The following is a 12,566-nucleotide window of genomic DNA, read 5'->3' on the forward strand; positions in this document are numbered from 1 at the left end:
TAAAAATAATATCCGGATTGTATTCTGGTTAGGCGAAGCTGAGCAAATAAATCAATTTGCCCATTTCTCAAATATTTGCGTATGCAAATATAGACCCTGCTGGCTATGCCATGTTAATGAGCCACAACAAGGGCGAAACAGCTGTCCATGGCTGCCACTTTATGAGTGATATGGCTGTGCGCATGCTTACGATTTGAGCCGTACAAGGGGGAGTGTAAGTGTACTTTAGTGCTGTCATTAGTGTTGTTTACTATTTTTTAAGCACACAGCTCACAAATGATCTTATCTCCATACGCACGCCGTGGGAGAACTGTTTTACAGTTCTCAACAGCTACCACGTGTTTAACGTGGAGCTGGCGCGTATAGCCGTTGCTTATCTCAACCACTCTGTATATTACACTCAAACTGACGAGACCCACATAGGTCGAAACAGTGTGCACCCTACGGAATTTTACCATTGCAACTCTGGTAGGTGTTCCTCCGATCCTCTTTGGGCACGGATTCTGTAAGTATCTCTCATTATTTAATTACACTCGACTGTGCTAAGTACCTGCCGGGAGGGAACGCCAGTCTTTTCTCTTACACTTTCTGTTGGCCACCCATCCACTTTCGTGCTCGTTGGTTTGGGTTCCAACTTCGCTTGTTAGCCCTTTTTTGGGCGTTTCTAGCCCTCTTTCTTTTCCATCATGGTGCTGTCCTTGCCTAGGACAGTCGACATCAAGTGCGAGCATTTCCCTGCTGGGTCGCTCCCTCACGGTGTGTTTGGCCTCATCGATGCCTTTTTTGCGGAGGACTCTCCACATAAAGTTCTCTCTATCCAGGCTGTCCCAAATCGTGTGGCACGAGTTACATGTGATAATGTGGAAGGCAAATCCTATTACGTACAGCTTGGTGTGGTTATTATTAACGGGGTAAGGTGTGAGGTCATTCAGCCCCCACCTCCCCCCCCAAATCACCTTAGTTAATGTGTTTTGGTACCCTTTCGAGGGTCCTAGCGAGCCAATATCGGCTGCTTTACGCCCCTTTGGTGATGTTCAGAGTGTTGGCTTCCAGAAATGGTCTGCGAGGCCTGCGGTGTCCACCGGTACCCGTCTGGTCGGCATGGTTTGCCGTAGAGAAATTCCGAGATTCATCGTTATTAACGGAATCAGGTGCAAGGTGTGGTATAGGGGGCAGCCCCTCCGTTGTGATATCTGCAGGGCAGCGGGTCATAAATCTTCCTCCTGCCCTGATAAAGGCAAATGTTTTGGGTGTCACCAGAGTGGGCATCTCTCTCGATCTTTCCCTCTGGTTTGGGGTCGCTTTACAGCTGGCGCTGGCCCGAATCATGATCGTGAGCAGGCCGCTCCTGAGCTCGTCTCTGACTCCGATGCAAATGAAAATGCTTCCCACGTGCCCACTAATGTGAGCACTGTTGTTGAGGCTGCTGCCGAGAGTCCTGTTGCTTCTGTTGATGTCAGTCATGTATCTTCTGATGGTGTCACAGTGGTCGACGAGGGGGACGCCCCTAGTCGTATTCTCGATACTGATGGCCTTTTGATTGACAAGGTGACCCCTGCCCCAAGTGTGTCTGTTCTGCCTGATCTGTTCGATGAGAGTATCAATGAGAGTGTTGAAGGTCCCAATTCTGGTGTAACTAGTAATTATAATGGAAACTTAGTTAATGAAACAAATATTAGCTCCAATAATAGTATTACAAATAATAGTAGTGCAAATAATAGTAGTGCAAATAATAGTAGTGCAAATAATAGTAGTACAAATAATAGTATTGACAATAGTGAAAATAATGATACAATTTATCTAGGTGAAGATTTAACTTCAATTACTAGTACTAGCCTTAATAATTTAAAAAGTATTGTAAATGAAACCTTTCACCCACATTGGGCTGACGTCTCCGAGTTGGAGGAGGCTGAAATGCTCCAGACACCTGCCCCACTTAAAAGGTCTGTCTCCGATGTTTCATCGGATGGTACATCTGACGCTCCGCGTCTGTCTGGGTCGCGCAGCCCTCGCAAGAGATCTTCTAAGAAGACTCCTGGCCATCATTCTATTCCTAAGATGTTAGCAGCGGCTGCCAGGTTACCTTGTAGTAAAGGTGTCTCTAAAAAAAAAATGATGGGTGCTCTTGCTTTTTTTCTAATGGCTTTGTCCATACTCACTTTAAATTGTAATGGGATCAGGGATCAGTCCAAACGAACTGGTCTCCTTCAGTGGTTGCGGTCTCTCCCTGTGAGACCAGACGTCGTCTGTCTCCAGGAGACTCATTGTATGACTCGTGTCGAATGTTCTTCCTGGTTCTCTTCTTCTGGTTACTCGGCTGTTCTTTCTCCTGGTTCTGTACATTCTTGTGACTGTATCGTTCTCTACCGCTCTTCTTTGTCCTTACTTCATTCATGGTGTGATGATTGTGGCCGTTATCTTCAGTGTCATTTCTCTATTTGTGATAAAGTTTTTCGTGTTGTATGTCTAATTCCCCTAACTGCAATCCTGCTCGAGACCTTTTCTTTGAAGATCTCCATCTCAAGATTGATCCTCTGATCCCTACTCTTCTTGCTGGCGACTTTAATTGTGTTTTCAACCGTTCTCTTGACCGTCGCAGCTCTAATCCCTCTGATTATTCTCGTGAGAGCTCTTCTGCTCTCAGCCATCTCTTTGACGCGTGTTGCGTCACTGACATCTGGCGTTACCTCCACCCCTCTTCTCCGGGGTTCACCTGGACCAGGTGGGACGGGAGTTTGGCGTCGCGTATTGACATGTTGGGGATTCTTTCTGCATGGGTCCCATCGGTGTCCTCTGTTTCTGTGTATGTCTGTCCATTCTCGGATCATCGTGGCTTGTGTTTGTCTGTGTCTGTTCCTGACGTCGTCCCACCTGGCCCTGGCTACTGGAAGCTGAACACCTCAATTTTGGAAGATCAGGACTATTGTCAACTTGTCCGGGAGGAATGGTCCGCGTGGCGTCTTGCTGTCCCCCGCTTTCCTTCTCTCGCTAAATTGTGGGATAGGGGGAAAAGCCGAATCAAGGGGCTCACCATCCGTTTTTGTGCCAGTAGGGCCCGTAAGACATCTGCATGTAGGGACGCCTTAGTGCGCCTTGTTCAACATCTCCAGGAGAAAGTCGATTCGGGGGTTACTTCTTGTGTGGATCCCCTGCGGTCGGCTCTCTCTGAGCTTGCTCGCCTGGATTCTCACGCGGCGAAGGGGGCCCACGTTCGGGCGCGAGTCAAATGGGTTGAGGAAGGTGAGTCTTCCTCGCAGTATTTTTTTCGTTTAGAGAAAAAACGTTCTGCGAACCGTCGCATCTCTGCGCTGAGAGAGCCTGATGGCTCAATTGTTTCTTCTTCTGCTGCTCTCTGTGCTTCTCTTGGTTCTTATTATTCTGGTCTATATACTGCTTCACCTACGGACTCTCGTGTCCAATCTTCCCTTCTCGGTAATCTGTCCTCGTTTCTTCCTCAAGATCAACCCAATAGTTGCAAGGGCCCACTCACACCATCTGAGGTCCTTGACGCTCTCAAGGGTATGGCACGCAACAAGACGCCAGGTCTAGATGGGCTTCCCATGGAGTTTTATCTCCGCTTCTGGGATGTGGTTGGTGCTGATCTTGTGGCTGTCCTTAATGAATGCTCTTCTTCTAGTTCTCTTTCTCTCCCTCAGCGCAGAGGTGTCATTACTCTGTCATTCAAGAAGGGGGATCGTCTCGATCCCAAGAACTGGCGCCCCATATCTCTCCTAAACGTGGACTATAAGTTAGCCTCGCGGGCCATAGCCGGGCGTCTTCTCCGCGTGATACACCTTGTCGTCAACCGCGATCAGACGTGCGGGGTCCCTGGCCGCTTCATTGGGGAGAATGTCGCATTACTGAGAGATGTTGTCAGCTATGCCGAGTCCTCTGGCACCCCTGTCGCAATCCTATCTCTTGACCAAGAAAAGGCCTTTGACCGGGTGGATTGGGGTTTTATGCGGTCCACTCTGCTCGCCATGGGTTTTGGTTCGTCCTTTGTCGCGTGGATTGACCTATTTTATACTCGTGTGCAAAGTGCTGTAAATGTTAATGGTTACTTGACTCCCTTCTTTAGCCTTTCTCGTGGTGTCCGGCAGGGGTGCCCATTATCTTCACTCTTGTATGTTCTCGTTTCGGAGGTCCTTGCTTGTAGCATTCGTGCAGACCCCCGTATTAAGGGTCTGTCTCTCCCAGGTTGTCCCCCGCTGTCTCCCATCTCTCAGTACGCGGATGACACATCTCTCATACTTACTTCGGATGAGGGCATCTCGGCTGCTCTTGACATATATAGGTGTTATGAACTGGCTTCTGGATCGAGGATTAACCTCTCCAAATCTAAGGGTCTCTGGTTGGATGGATGGAGGGGTCGCACGGACCCCACGGTTCCTTTTGATTGGTCTCCTGTCAAGCTCAAGGTGCTGGGGGTTTTCATCGGCCCCGGTAACCTTGAGGAAGACAACTGGCGCCCTCGCATAAATGCGGTGGACTATGTTCTCAAGTCTTGGCGCTCTCGTGTTCTGTCTTTTCGTGGCAAGGCCCTCGGTATTAACGCTCTTGCCCTCTCCCGGGTTTGGTATGTGGCCTCTCTTGTCCACATGCCGGCCTGGGTGGAGGTGGAGCTCTCTCGTCTGGTTTTTTTCGTTTTTTCGGTCTTGCAAGCGGGAGCTCGTCTCTCGCTCTGCTGTTGTTCAATCCCCTCTTTTTGGGGGTTTCTCTGTGGTGGACGTTCAGTCTAAGGTGAGGGCCCGCCTGGGCCAATGGGTGAGGAGATTTGTCTCTTCTCCATCCAGTTGGGTCGCTCTCATGTCTTTTTAGTTTAATTCCTTTTTTGGTGTCTCTCCTTTTGTTGTGTTTTCCCGTCCTTTTAGTTTTGACTTTAGGGTCTTGCCGCCCTTCTATCAAGCTCTGGTACTGGCGTGGCGTAAACTCGACGAGGCTTTCGCCACGTCCAAAAACTCTCTGGTTTATGGTTCTCCGTGTCCTCTTGTCTGTTCTCCTGTCTTAACCATGTCTGCCAAGTCTTGTTACCTGTATCTTCTCTCTGAGAACATGGTCCAGCCTCATTGTGTTCTAAAGTTTGAGTTCATCTACCCCAATCTCGACTGGCCTGCTACGTGGCGCGCCTTATCTTTCTTTCATCTTGATCGCCGTGTTATCGACCTGAATTGGAAGATTGCGCACGGCGTCCTGTACTCCGCCCGGCTTCTTTCCTCGTTTGGTTTGTCTGTTCCCTTCTCGTGTTTTTGTGGGCCCCGGGTCGAGTCGCTCGAGCATCTGTTCTTTTATTGTCCACTTGCTCAGAGTGTTCTTGCCTGGGTGCAGTCTTTGCTATTTTGTTTTTCTCCTATGTGTCCTGTCATCACTCTTCGTCATGTCTTCTTCGGCTTTAACTCTGGTGACCTTGTTTCTGTACCGCGTGTTTTTGTCTATCTTCTCAATGTCTCTAAGTTTTGTATCTGGCAGTGTAGGAATGATTTCTAGTTTCGTGATACTCGTCCTAGCGCTGTGGCGGTGATTGCATCCATCAAGGCCCGCCTGAAGTTCTACCTACCAATCTCCTTCAGGCGGTGCAAGTCTAACAGGCGTCGTCGCATCTTCTATCGGCAGTGGTGTGCCTGTGGTGTTATTGCATCCGTGTATGGTGACTCCCTACGGTTTGCTTTTTAGCTGTTTTGGTTTTTGTTGTGCCTCCCCTTGGCTGGCTAGGGGCTATGATTATTGTTTTGGTTTTTTCTGGTGCCTCCCCTTGTCTGGCTAGGGGCTATGATTATCGCTTTGGTTTTTTCCAGTGCCTCCCCTTGGCTGGCTAGGGGCTATTATTATCTTTTTGTCTGCTATTATTATTGTGAGTGCGTTCTTCCTTGGAGTGAGTGTGTAATTTTTAGGTGAGGTGGGGTTCGATTCCCCAGCGAGTTTGGCGTCTGGTGACCCTCGTTTCTGGTGGACCCCATCCCTAAGGCATTGCACGCCAGCCATGGGTTGGGCTTAGACATGTAGGTCGGCGGGCACTGCACCTCCCTTCATCGGGGGCCCGGCCGTCCGCCTTAAACATAAAAAAAAATTACACTCAAACTGAGAGCTCAAACCGAGAGCTCAAACCGAGAGCTCAAACCGAGAGCTCAAACCGAGAGCTCAAACCGAGAGCTCAAACCGAGAGCTCAAACCGAGAGCTCAAACCGAGAGCTCAAACCGAGAGCTCAAACCGAGAGCTCAAACCGAGAGCTCAAACCGAGAGCTCAAACCGAGAGCTCCAACCGAGAGCTCAAACCGAGAGCTCAAACCGAGAGCTCAAACTGAGAGCGCAAACGAGACTTAACTGGCTACGCCGTGCTGAAGTGCCTCAAGTTGGCCGAAATGATCATTCTCGACAAACGATACGTGAATGAATTAACCGTGCGTCACTATTCCGCCAACTTTAAGCTGGCGGATTAAGAAAATGCTTTATAGAAAAGGGTAAATTTATTTTTAGAGAACCATAAAACTGCCTTTACGCCGTTGTCTAAAAGCGGCTTTACGTCACAATTCCGCCAACCTTGAGTGAGTCATTTTAGTGTTCATTTACGCACCTTTACGCCATTGATTACAGGTAGCGTAAAGCTTAACTTTACAGTTCGTTTACGTGAGCGTATAGTCGCGTAAATCCAAAGTTACGTTGCATTTACATCGCGTTTAAGCCGACGTAAATTTGCGTTTTCGTGCTGTGTAACTGTATTTGGGAAATTCTCTTACTTTCTGCAGCGCGCATGAATGATAAAATTCAGTGTTGGTACTTTCAAGTCATTTATTAAAATAAATAACTTGAGTCTTTGTGAAATCTTTAAATGGACATTACGAGCTAAATGATAATAATGACGACCATTTGTAGGCAGTTATTTGCAGGTCACATGGTGGGCTCCCAGCCAATGAGAATGGGAAAAAAATCCATCGAATGATAACGAGGCTTAATTGTAAGTGGCGCGGTTATATCTATGAAGGATACTGAAACCTTTGGTTTCAAAAAGGATCATGTGCAAAGCGGTTCCAAGAATTATTCAACCCCCATTCTTCAAAAATATAATTACCAAAGTGTTTTTCATTAACTTTATCAAAGCAACAACTAAATTACTGAAACATATTTTGCTCAGGAGTGGAATTAAGGTAATATTCGCGAAGAAAGTACATTCAAAGTCAGACATCTAGCTGTGCTGCAACTCGAATTGTGTTTTATTGGACTAGTTATGCACTCAATCGAATTGCTAGTTACATTTTTGAATCTCGAGCTAAATTGAAGGATGTTATGGGAATGAAAAAGCTTGTATGGCCTTCGCATATCAATATATCCTTGCCAGACAGACGTTTATCAAACACTTTAAATAGCGTGACTGCGAATAGTGGGTATGTCAACATACTTATCTGTAGCCGTGTTGTATAAGAGGTGCGCCGAAAGTTTCAGCAGATCATGTTTTCATTTTCCATGATTCGCATTTTCCCCCAAAACCGGGGTTTTTCAGAACTCTGTGATATTAATTTTAAGGTGAGCTTTTACTTTCCAAATCTATTCCGGTTTAAGTTTCACATGGAGTAAAGGAGACAGAATTGGGCTTACATAATCTGTTCTAAGTTGTGAAAAACCGTTAAAATTGAACGAAAGCCGTTATTCCTCTCTCCCATTAAGTAGTTGTATGAGTGTCGAGAGTACAGCAATAATGAAAATCCAAACCAGGTTGTCTTTAAGGATAGTGTAAAACATGTTTCTTGCAACAGGTTTTAAGTTTATGCTCCAACATCGGCCCCTTGCTTCATCCCTGTAAAATTAGTTTTATTTTGAAAGAAATATCAAGTCAGTATTCCATTTGCTTTAAAGCTTTTAATAAGAAAATGTGGAAGTCTTTTTCAATTCATGAGTTGAAAAAAACTTTATCCTTATTCCTATTTCCAGAGATTTAGGTCAACAGAAATTGTAATTTTTCCGTGCAGTGGACGAAAAGGACTTATAATCATACATGGTCAGATTAGTGTTTACGATACTGGTAACTAATTCTCAATAAATTAAGATAGTGGAATTTTTTTATACTAAAAATTAAATATTTAAGATAGAAATTTTTAGTCCTTATTTTTTCATTCAAATCGTTATCCTCATTTTAAATTTTCCGACAGCAAACTTTCATGTGTTATTATTCTGGGTTTATGTTTGGCCGGTTTCCTGTTCGTTTCGGGAAAAATTAAAGGTTTGATAACTTAAAACCTTGGTATTGAGGAGTACAACAGGCATTCGGTAGGTTTTGAAAACAACTGTTTTTATATGAGAATTTTTTACGTTTTAATCTTCTTAAAATTATTGTACTGTGATCAATTCTCATTATTTTATGTTGCTCTTTGGGTTGTCGATATCTTTTCTACTCCAAAGGAAAGCTAATTGTTTATCAAGGTAGAGAAATGGTAAAGAGGAAAGAAAAAATCAAAACGAAGCAAACCGAGAATTCTTAAGATGGCTGAGGTAGTTAAAAAGATCAAATGATAATTTTCCTTCTAGAAAACTCAGTTTCAGACAAGTAGTTTGCATCTGTCCTGTTCAGTTACGGTGGACACAATATTTTAATCGACAAAATTGTCACCTTTCAGTCCTTTGTTTAGTACAGTATTGAAGAAAGAGATTGAATTATTTTTGTTTCAAGAAGCACTAACACCTTGATGGCAGTATGGTAAACGCTAGCCTAACCTTGTATAACTCTTCGTGCTCTCCAATGCACTGAAAAATCGCAATATCTGTTGAATCACACCTCTGAAACTGTAAAATAGGATCACGTTCTTTTAAATCAGGAGTTGAAAACGATTACCATATTTCTCTCAACTGGAATACATTTGGTGATGAAAACCTCAACTTAGAATTAAGATTAACCGCTCAGTCATGGAAGAGTACTACAAAAAGGACTTCATTGATTACTGTGTTGAATGATTAAGTCAGTTCCCGCAACCTTGGTCCTAACTGACAGGGAGGTGCATTACCAAAGTTCATGTCTTGGCGATACCAAATCATAAGTGACTAGATAATTTCTGCTCGTTGTTCGGGCTTAAGTGATACTTCCGTTGCACGATATTAAAATGGTAAAGGCCGTAGCAACAAAAAGGCTTTACGTTGCAAATGTGGAAACAACCCAAGTTTTGGATTGGGAGCCAACTTATATAGAGAACAATCAAAAACCAATTTTTTTAAACCTTGTTACGACTTCAGGAGGACAATTAAATTTTCGTTACTTTTCTTCGTTCTCTAACCGAGCACTGATATCTTCATGCTAGAGCTGGAAAAAGCGCATTAGTTGAAGAGCTGTTTTACTGACATATTCTTACTCATCACCCTGGCCCAGGACAAGGGTAAACATCCGAACTCTTTGATCTTTGATCTCTGATAGACGCGTGTCAGGCGCCAATCACGGCGGCCACGACAATTTTTCGCTCTCGGAAATTGGCGTTTGTGCTTGTGGTAGCCATCTATAGTCACCTTTATTCTCATGAACGAGTCGGTGTGGATGAGGTATCTTCATATGTTAAGTTCTGGCAGCCTTGGGTCTCGCTTTTACTGTACAACTTTGGTCAAGTCCCTGCTAAACGAAGTCTCTATTCGAACTATGGTTTCTACTCGTCACGTTTTCCCTCAATTAAATGGTCCAAACATGGAATGACAACCCGCTGTGTACCAGGGCATGATCCTCCCATTGACTTGACGATTTTCGCGGATATTTCCCTCAACCCTGGCCCTGTTATCGTGGATTTTACAAGATCATTCGCCATCTCAGCATCCAACTCTGAAGACATGGGAAACTCGCATAACCGCCATTTCCTTATCATCCCATATTCGAGAGGTGGGCTGTTATCGCTACGCCGGAGCTATGTTTTGAAGTTCGATCGATCATTCTTTGGTAGCCTCCGAGCTTGTGGGATATTTAAAGTGCTACTGAATTGAATTTCATGAATACCCTTTTTGAAATGAAAAAGGTTTTTCAATCATAGAAAAGTGGTTTTAAAGAATAAAAACGTATAATAACGGTCCAAAAATTTCTCAGATCGGAGCTCAAAGAGTACTTCTAAGTGCGTCCATTTCGCTAATTCTGAGCCTTCGAAGTTCCCAGCGGTTGACAACACCTGTGACGTCACACGGTTGACACGCTGTAATCCACAGTAAATCTTCGAGTTCTTGGCGACTTCAATTCGGCAAATACATCTTAGCTTGCTACTATATCTTATATAATGTCCAGTTCTGACGATTCGGACTCCAACTCAAGTTCTAGGAATGTTTCGGAGGCAGGAGAAAGCGAAAACGAGAGAGATTTCGAAGTGATTGGTGGACTCGTGGAGCCATACCGATTCGAGTCTGAAGCACCTGAAGGCTATGAAGAACCAGATGAAGAAGACGAAGACGGTTTGACTCCGGCGATATTGGAGTCTAGGTCCGAGAATCAAATAATTAACCGTAGATGAATGGTAGGTGAAAACTTAAAGCGAAACTCCGACATTACACCTTCTCTTCGTTTGTTTTCGCCCACGCGAGTGTGTTTAATTTGCATAATACTAAGTTGTCTCGGGCTCGCGCTTATCAGTCTTTCCTGATGTTTGCATTATTCTGAATTCAAGAGTCGTTGCAACAACTGCGATACAGAACTTCTGTGGAATGCCTTGGAGTTTCATTGCTGTAAGGAAGTCACGGCGGCCATGGCAAAACTGACCTTTGAAGGCATCGAAGGTAATTGCGTGCTCGACCATCCAGACTTCGACGCTCTAACAAACGCCACAGTACTTGAGCAGGTTTTCCCTCTGATGAAGGACAAGAATGGCCAGGCTTACAAGTTTCCAACCAGAGGAACTCTAAATGCGAAAAAGGAGTAAGTAGGATTTCTATGTTTATAAAACCGCCTCATTTCCGTCAAGCGCATCGACCGAATGTGAATGAGGCTCACCTACTCGAGTACATAAAAATAGCTTACAAGTTAGGTTGCTGCAGAATGTTTTCTGTGTAACTGGACTAAGACCGACTTCATTTTAACAGCAATAATGCTCCGATATTATTGGTAATATCTAAGCAATAATTTCAGATGTAAAAGTCTTTTGTAAGAATTAAAAGGGGAACCTGAAAACAATATTTTGTTGATCACTCTAACATCAATTGTGTCAACTTCACTCACTTTGTTTTTGATGGTTTTGGTGGAGGGGAGGAGGAGATGACACTGGTTTTGTTAAAAATACTACTCCAAGTGCTATAACTCATAAAAACTGTAAACTTTTCTTCTTTCTTAGGAGCTGTCGTGCCACTGCATACCGCTTTCTTGTGCGATGGATATTTGGGCCCCTTGGTTGGAACAACACTAAACCACTTCCTGCCTGTATAATTATACAATAGAATTAGGCAGAAGTATCAGACTGCCTCCACCAGAGGTTACATCACTGCAGAGCAAAGGAAAAATTAAGCAACAAAGTAAAAACTCTGTACAACAACGGCTCTTTTAGGAGCCACCACATTTTACAAAAGTCATGACCTCCCTGCGTTCAAGTTGTTGATCTTTTATTTTCCAATGCTACATACCACATGCAAGATCCCTGTCACAGTACATGAATCTGTTGTGACAAGTGTAAATATAGTACAATTTATTTTTTAGTCTCAAGATTTGGCCATGATAAACACAAACAAAATTTATTTAAAGTTTCTTTTGATATCCAATCACAATGTCTATGTTCATCGACTGGCATATGTGTTTTAGTGGTACTAGCACCAGAACAGCTTCCTCTTGCAAGGTTTTTCATTGGCAGCTTGCACTTTCTGCGTGTAGGTGTTTTTCTTTTCTTCTTGGCAGGCTGTTGGTTAGCATGGGTGCTTGATGCCTGAAGTTCACTCAGAATTTCAGCTGCAAGTAGAATATGTTATTTAATGTAGAAAAAAAAAATTTCTTGTTGATATAGTGTTCTCTTGGTAGATGGTGCAATATTAATTCCTTCCAGATTCAGGGTTGTATTTAAGAGGCAGGAGCCTGGGATTCCTCCAGGCTTCTATAGTATGAAGTTGGCCTCTGGCTTCTTGTATAGGAAAAAAAAATTAATAGAACCAAAGGAAACCCCAAGCTGTTTGATTCTCTGCATAATTGTTGTATTTATCCTGCAACTTGAAATTTTAGTGGCAGCCCCATTGAATTACATACCTGAGCTTGCCAACCCTTACTTAGGCAAACATCCAGCAACAAAATATTGACCATAGTTTGATGGGTAGGGCTTGAATGATACAATGTATGATTATGTACTCAATTTCACAAAATCTCACCTGAAGGATATAGAGCTGTTTCTGTCTGCTTTCTCTTGTTGTAATTCTATATAGCCTCTGCTCTACATTGCCTGTAAGTGAACTTTGAGTTCAAAGGTGCGGGTAGACCCGCCTTATACTTAGAAAGGATTGCATCCCTTTCCACAAGGGACATGCAAAACACCAGTTCCCTACCTCGTCCACATATTCTGGGAAAAACAAGGGGAAAACAAAGGATTAAAATTCATGTTCATGACCTAAAAAGCATTAGATTCATAGTTTTGGCAGTGTGAGTAGAAAA

The 12,566-nt window shown here is 43.9% G+C and overlaps 1 protein-coding gene across 1 annotated transcript; it reads left to right on the top strand.

Annotated features, from left to right (window-relative positions):
- Positions 1-9,935: 9,935 nt before the first annotated feature.
- Positions 9,936-11,926, top strand: LOC111326043 (uncharacterized). The gene is made up of 3 exons (XM_088758995.1): positions 9,936-10,461; positions 10,612-10,859; positions 11,272-11,926. The coding sequence occupies exons 1-3, from the start codon at positions 10,459-10,461 to the stop codon at positions 11,372-11,374; spliced, it is 354 nt and encodes a 117-aa protein (XP_088615121.1). The 5' UTR covers positions 9,936-10,458; the 3' UTR covers positions 11,375-11,926.
- The last annotated feature ends 640 nt before the right edge of the window (positions 11,927-12,566 follow it).

This window comes from Stylophora pistillata, chromosome 4 (assembly GCF_964205215.1).
Source record: "Stylophora pistillata chromosome 4, jaStyPist1.2, whole genome shotgun sequence".
Taxonomy (NCBI): domain Eukaryota; kingdom Metazoa; phylum Cnidaria; class Anthozoa; order Scleractinia; family Pocilloporidae; genus Stylophora; species Stylophora pistillata.

Excerpts from the sequence above, each read along its gene's own strand:
- LOC111326043 (XM_088758995.1), top strand. Across the intron at positions 10,860-11,271 it reads ACTCTAAATGCGAAAAAGGA|GAGCTGTCGTGCCACTGCAT; the intron begins GTAAGTAGGATT and ends CTTCTTTCTTAG.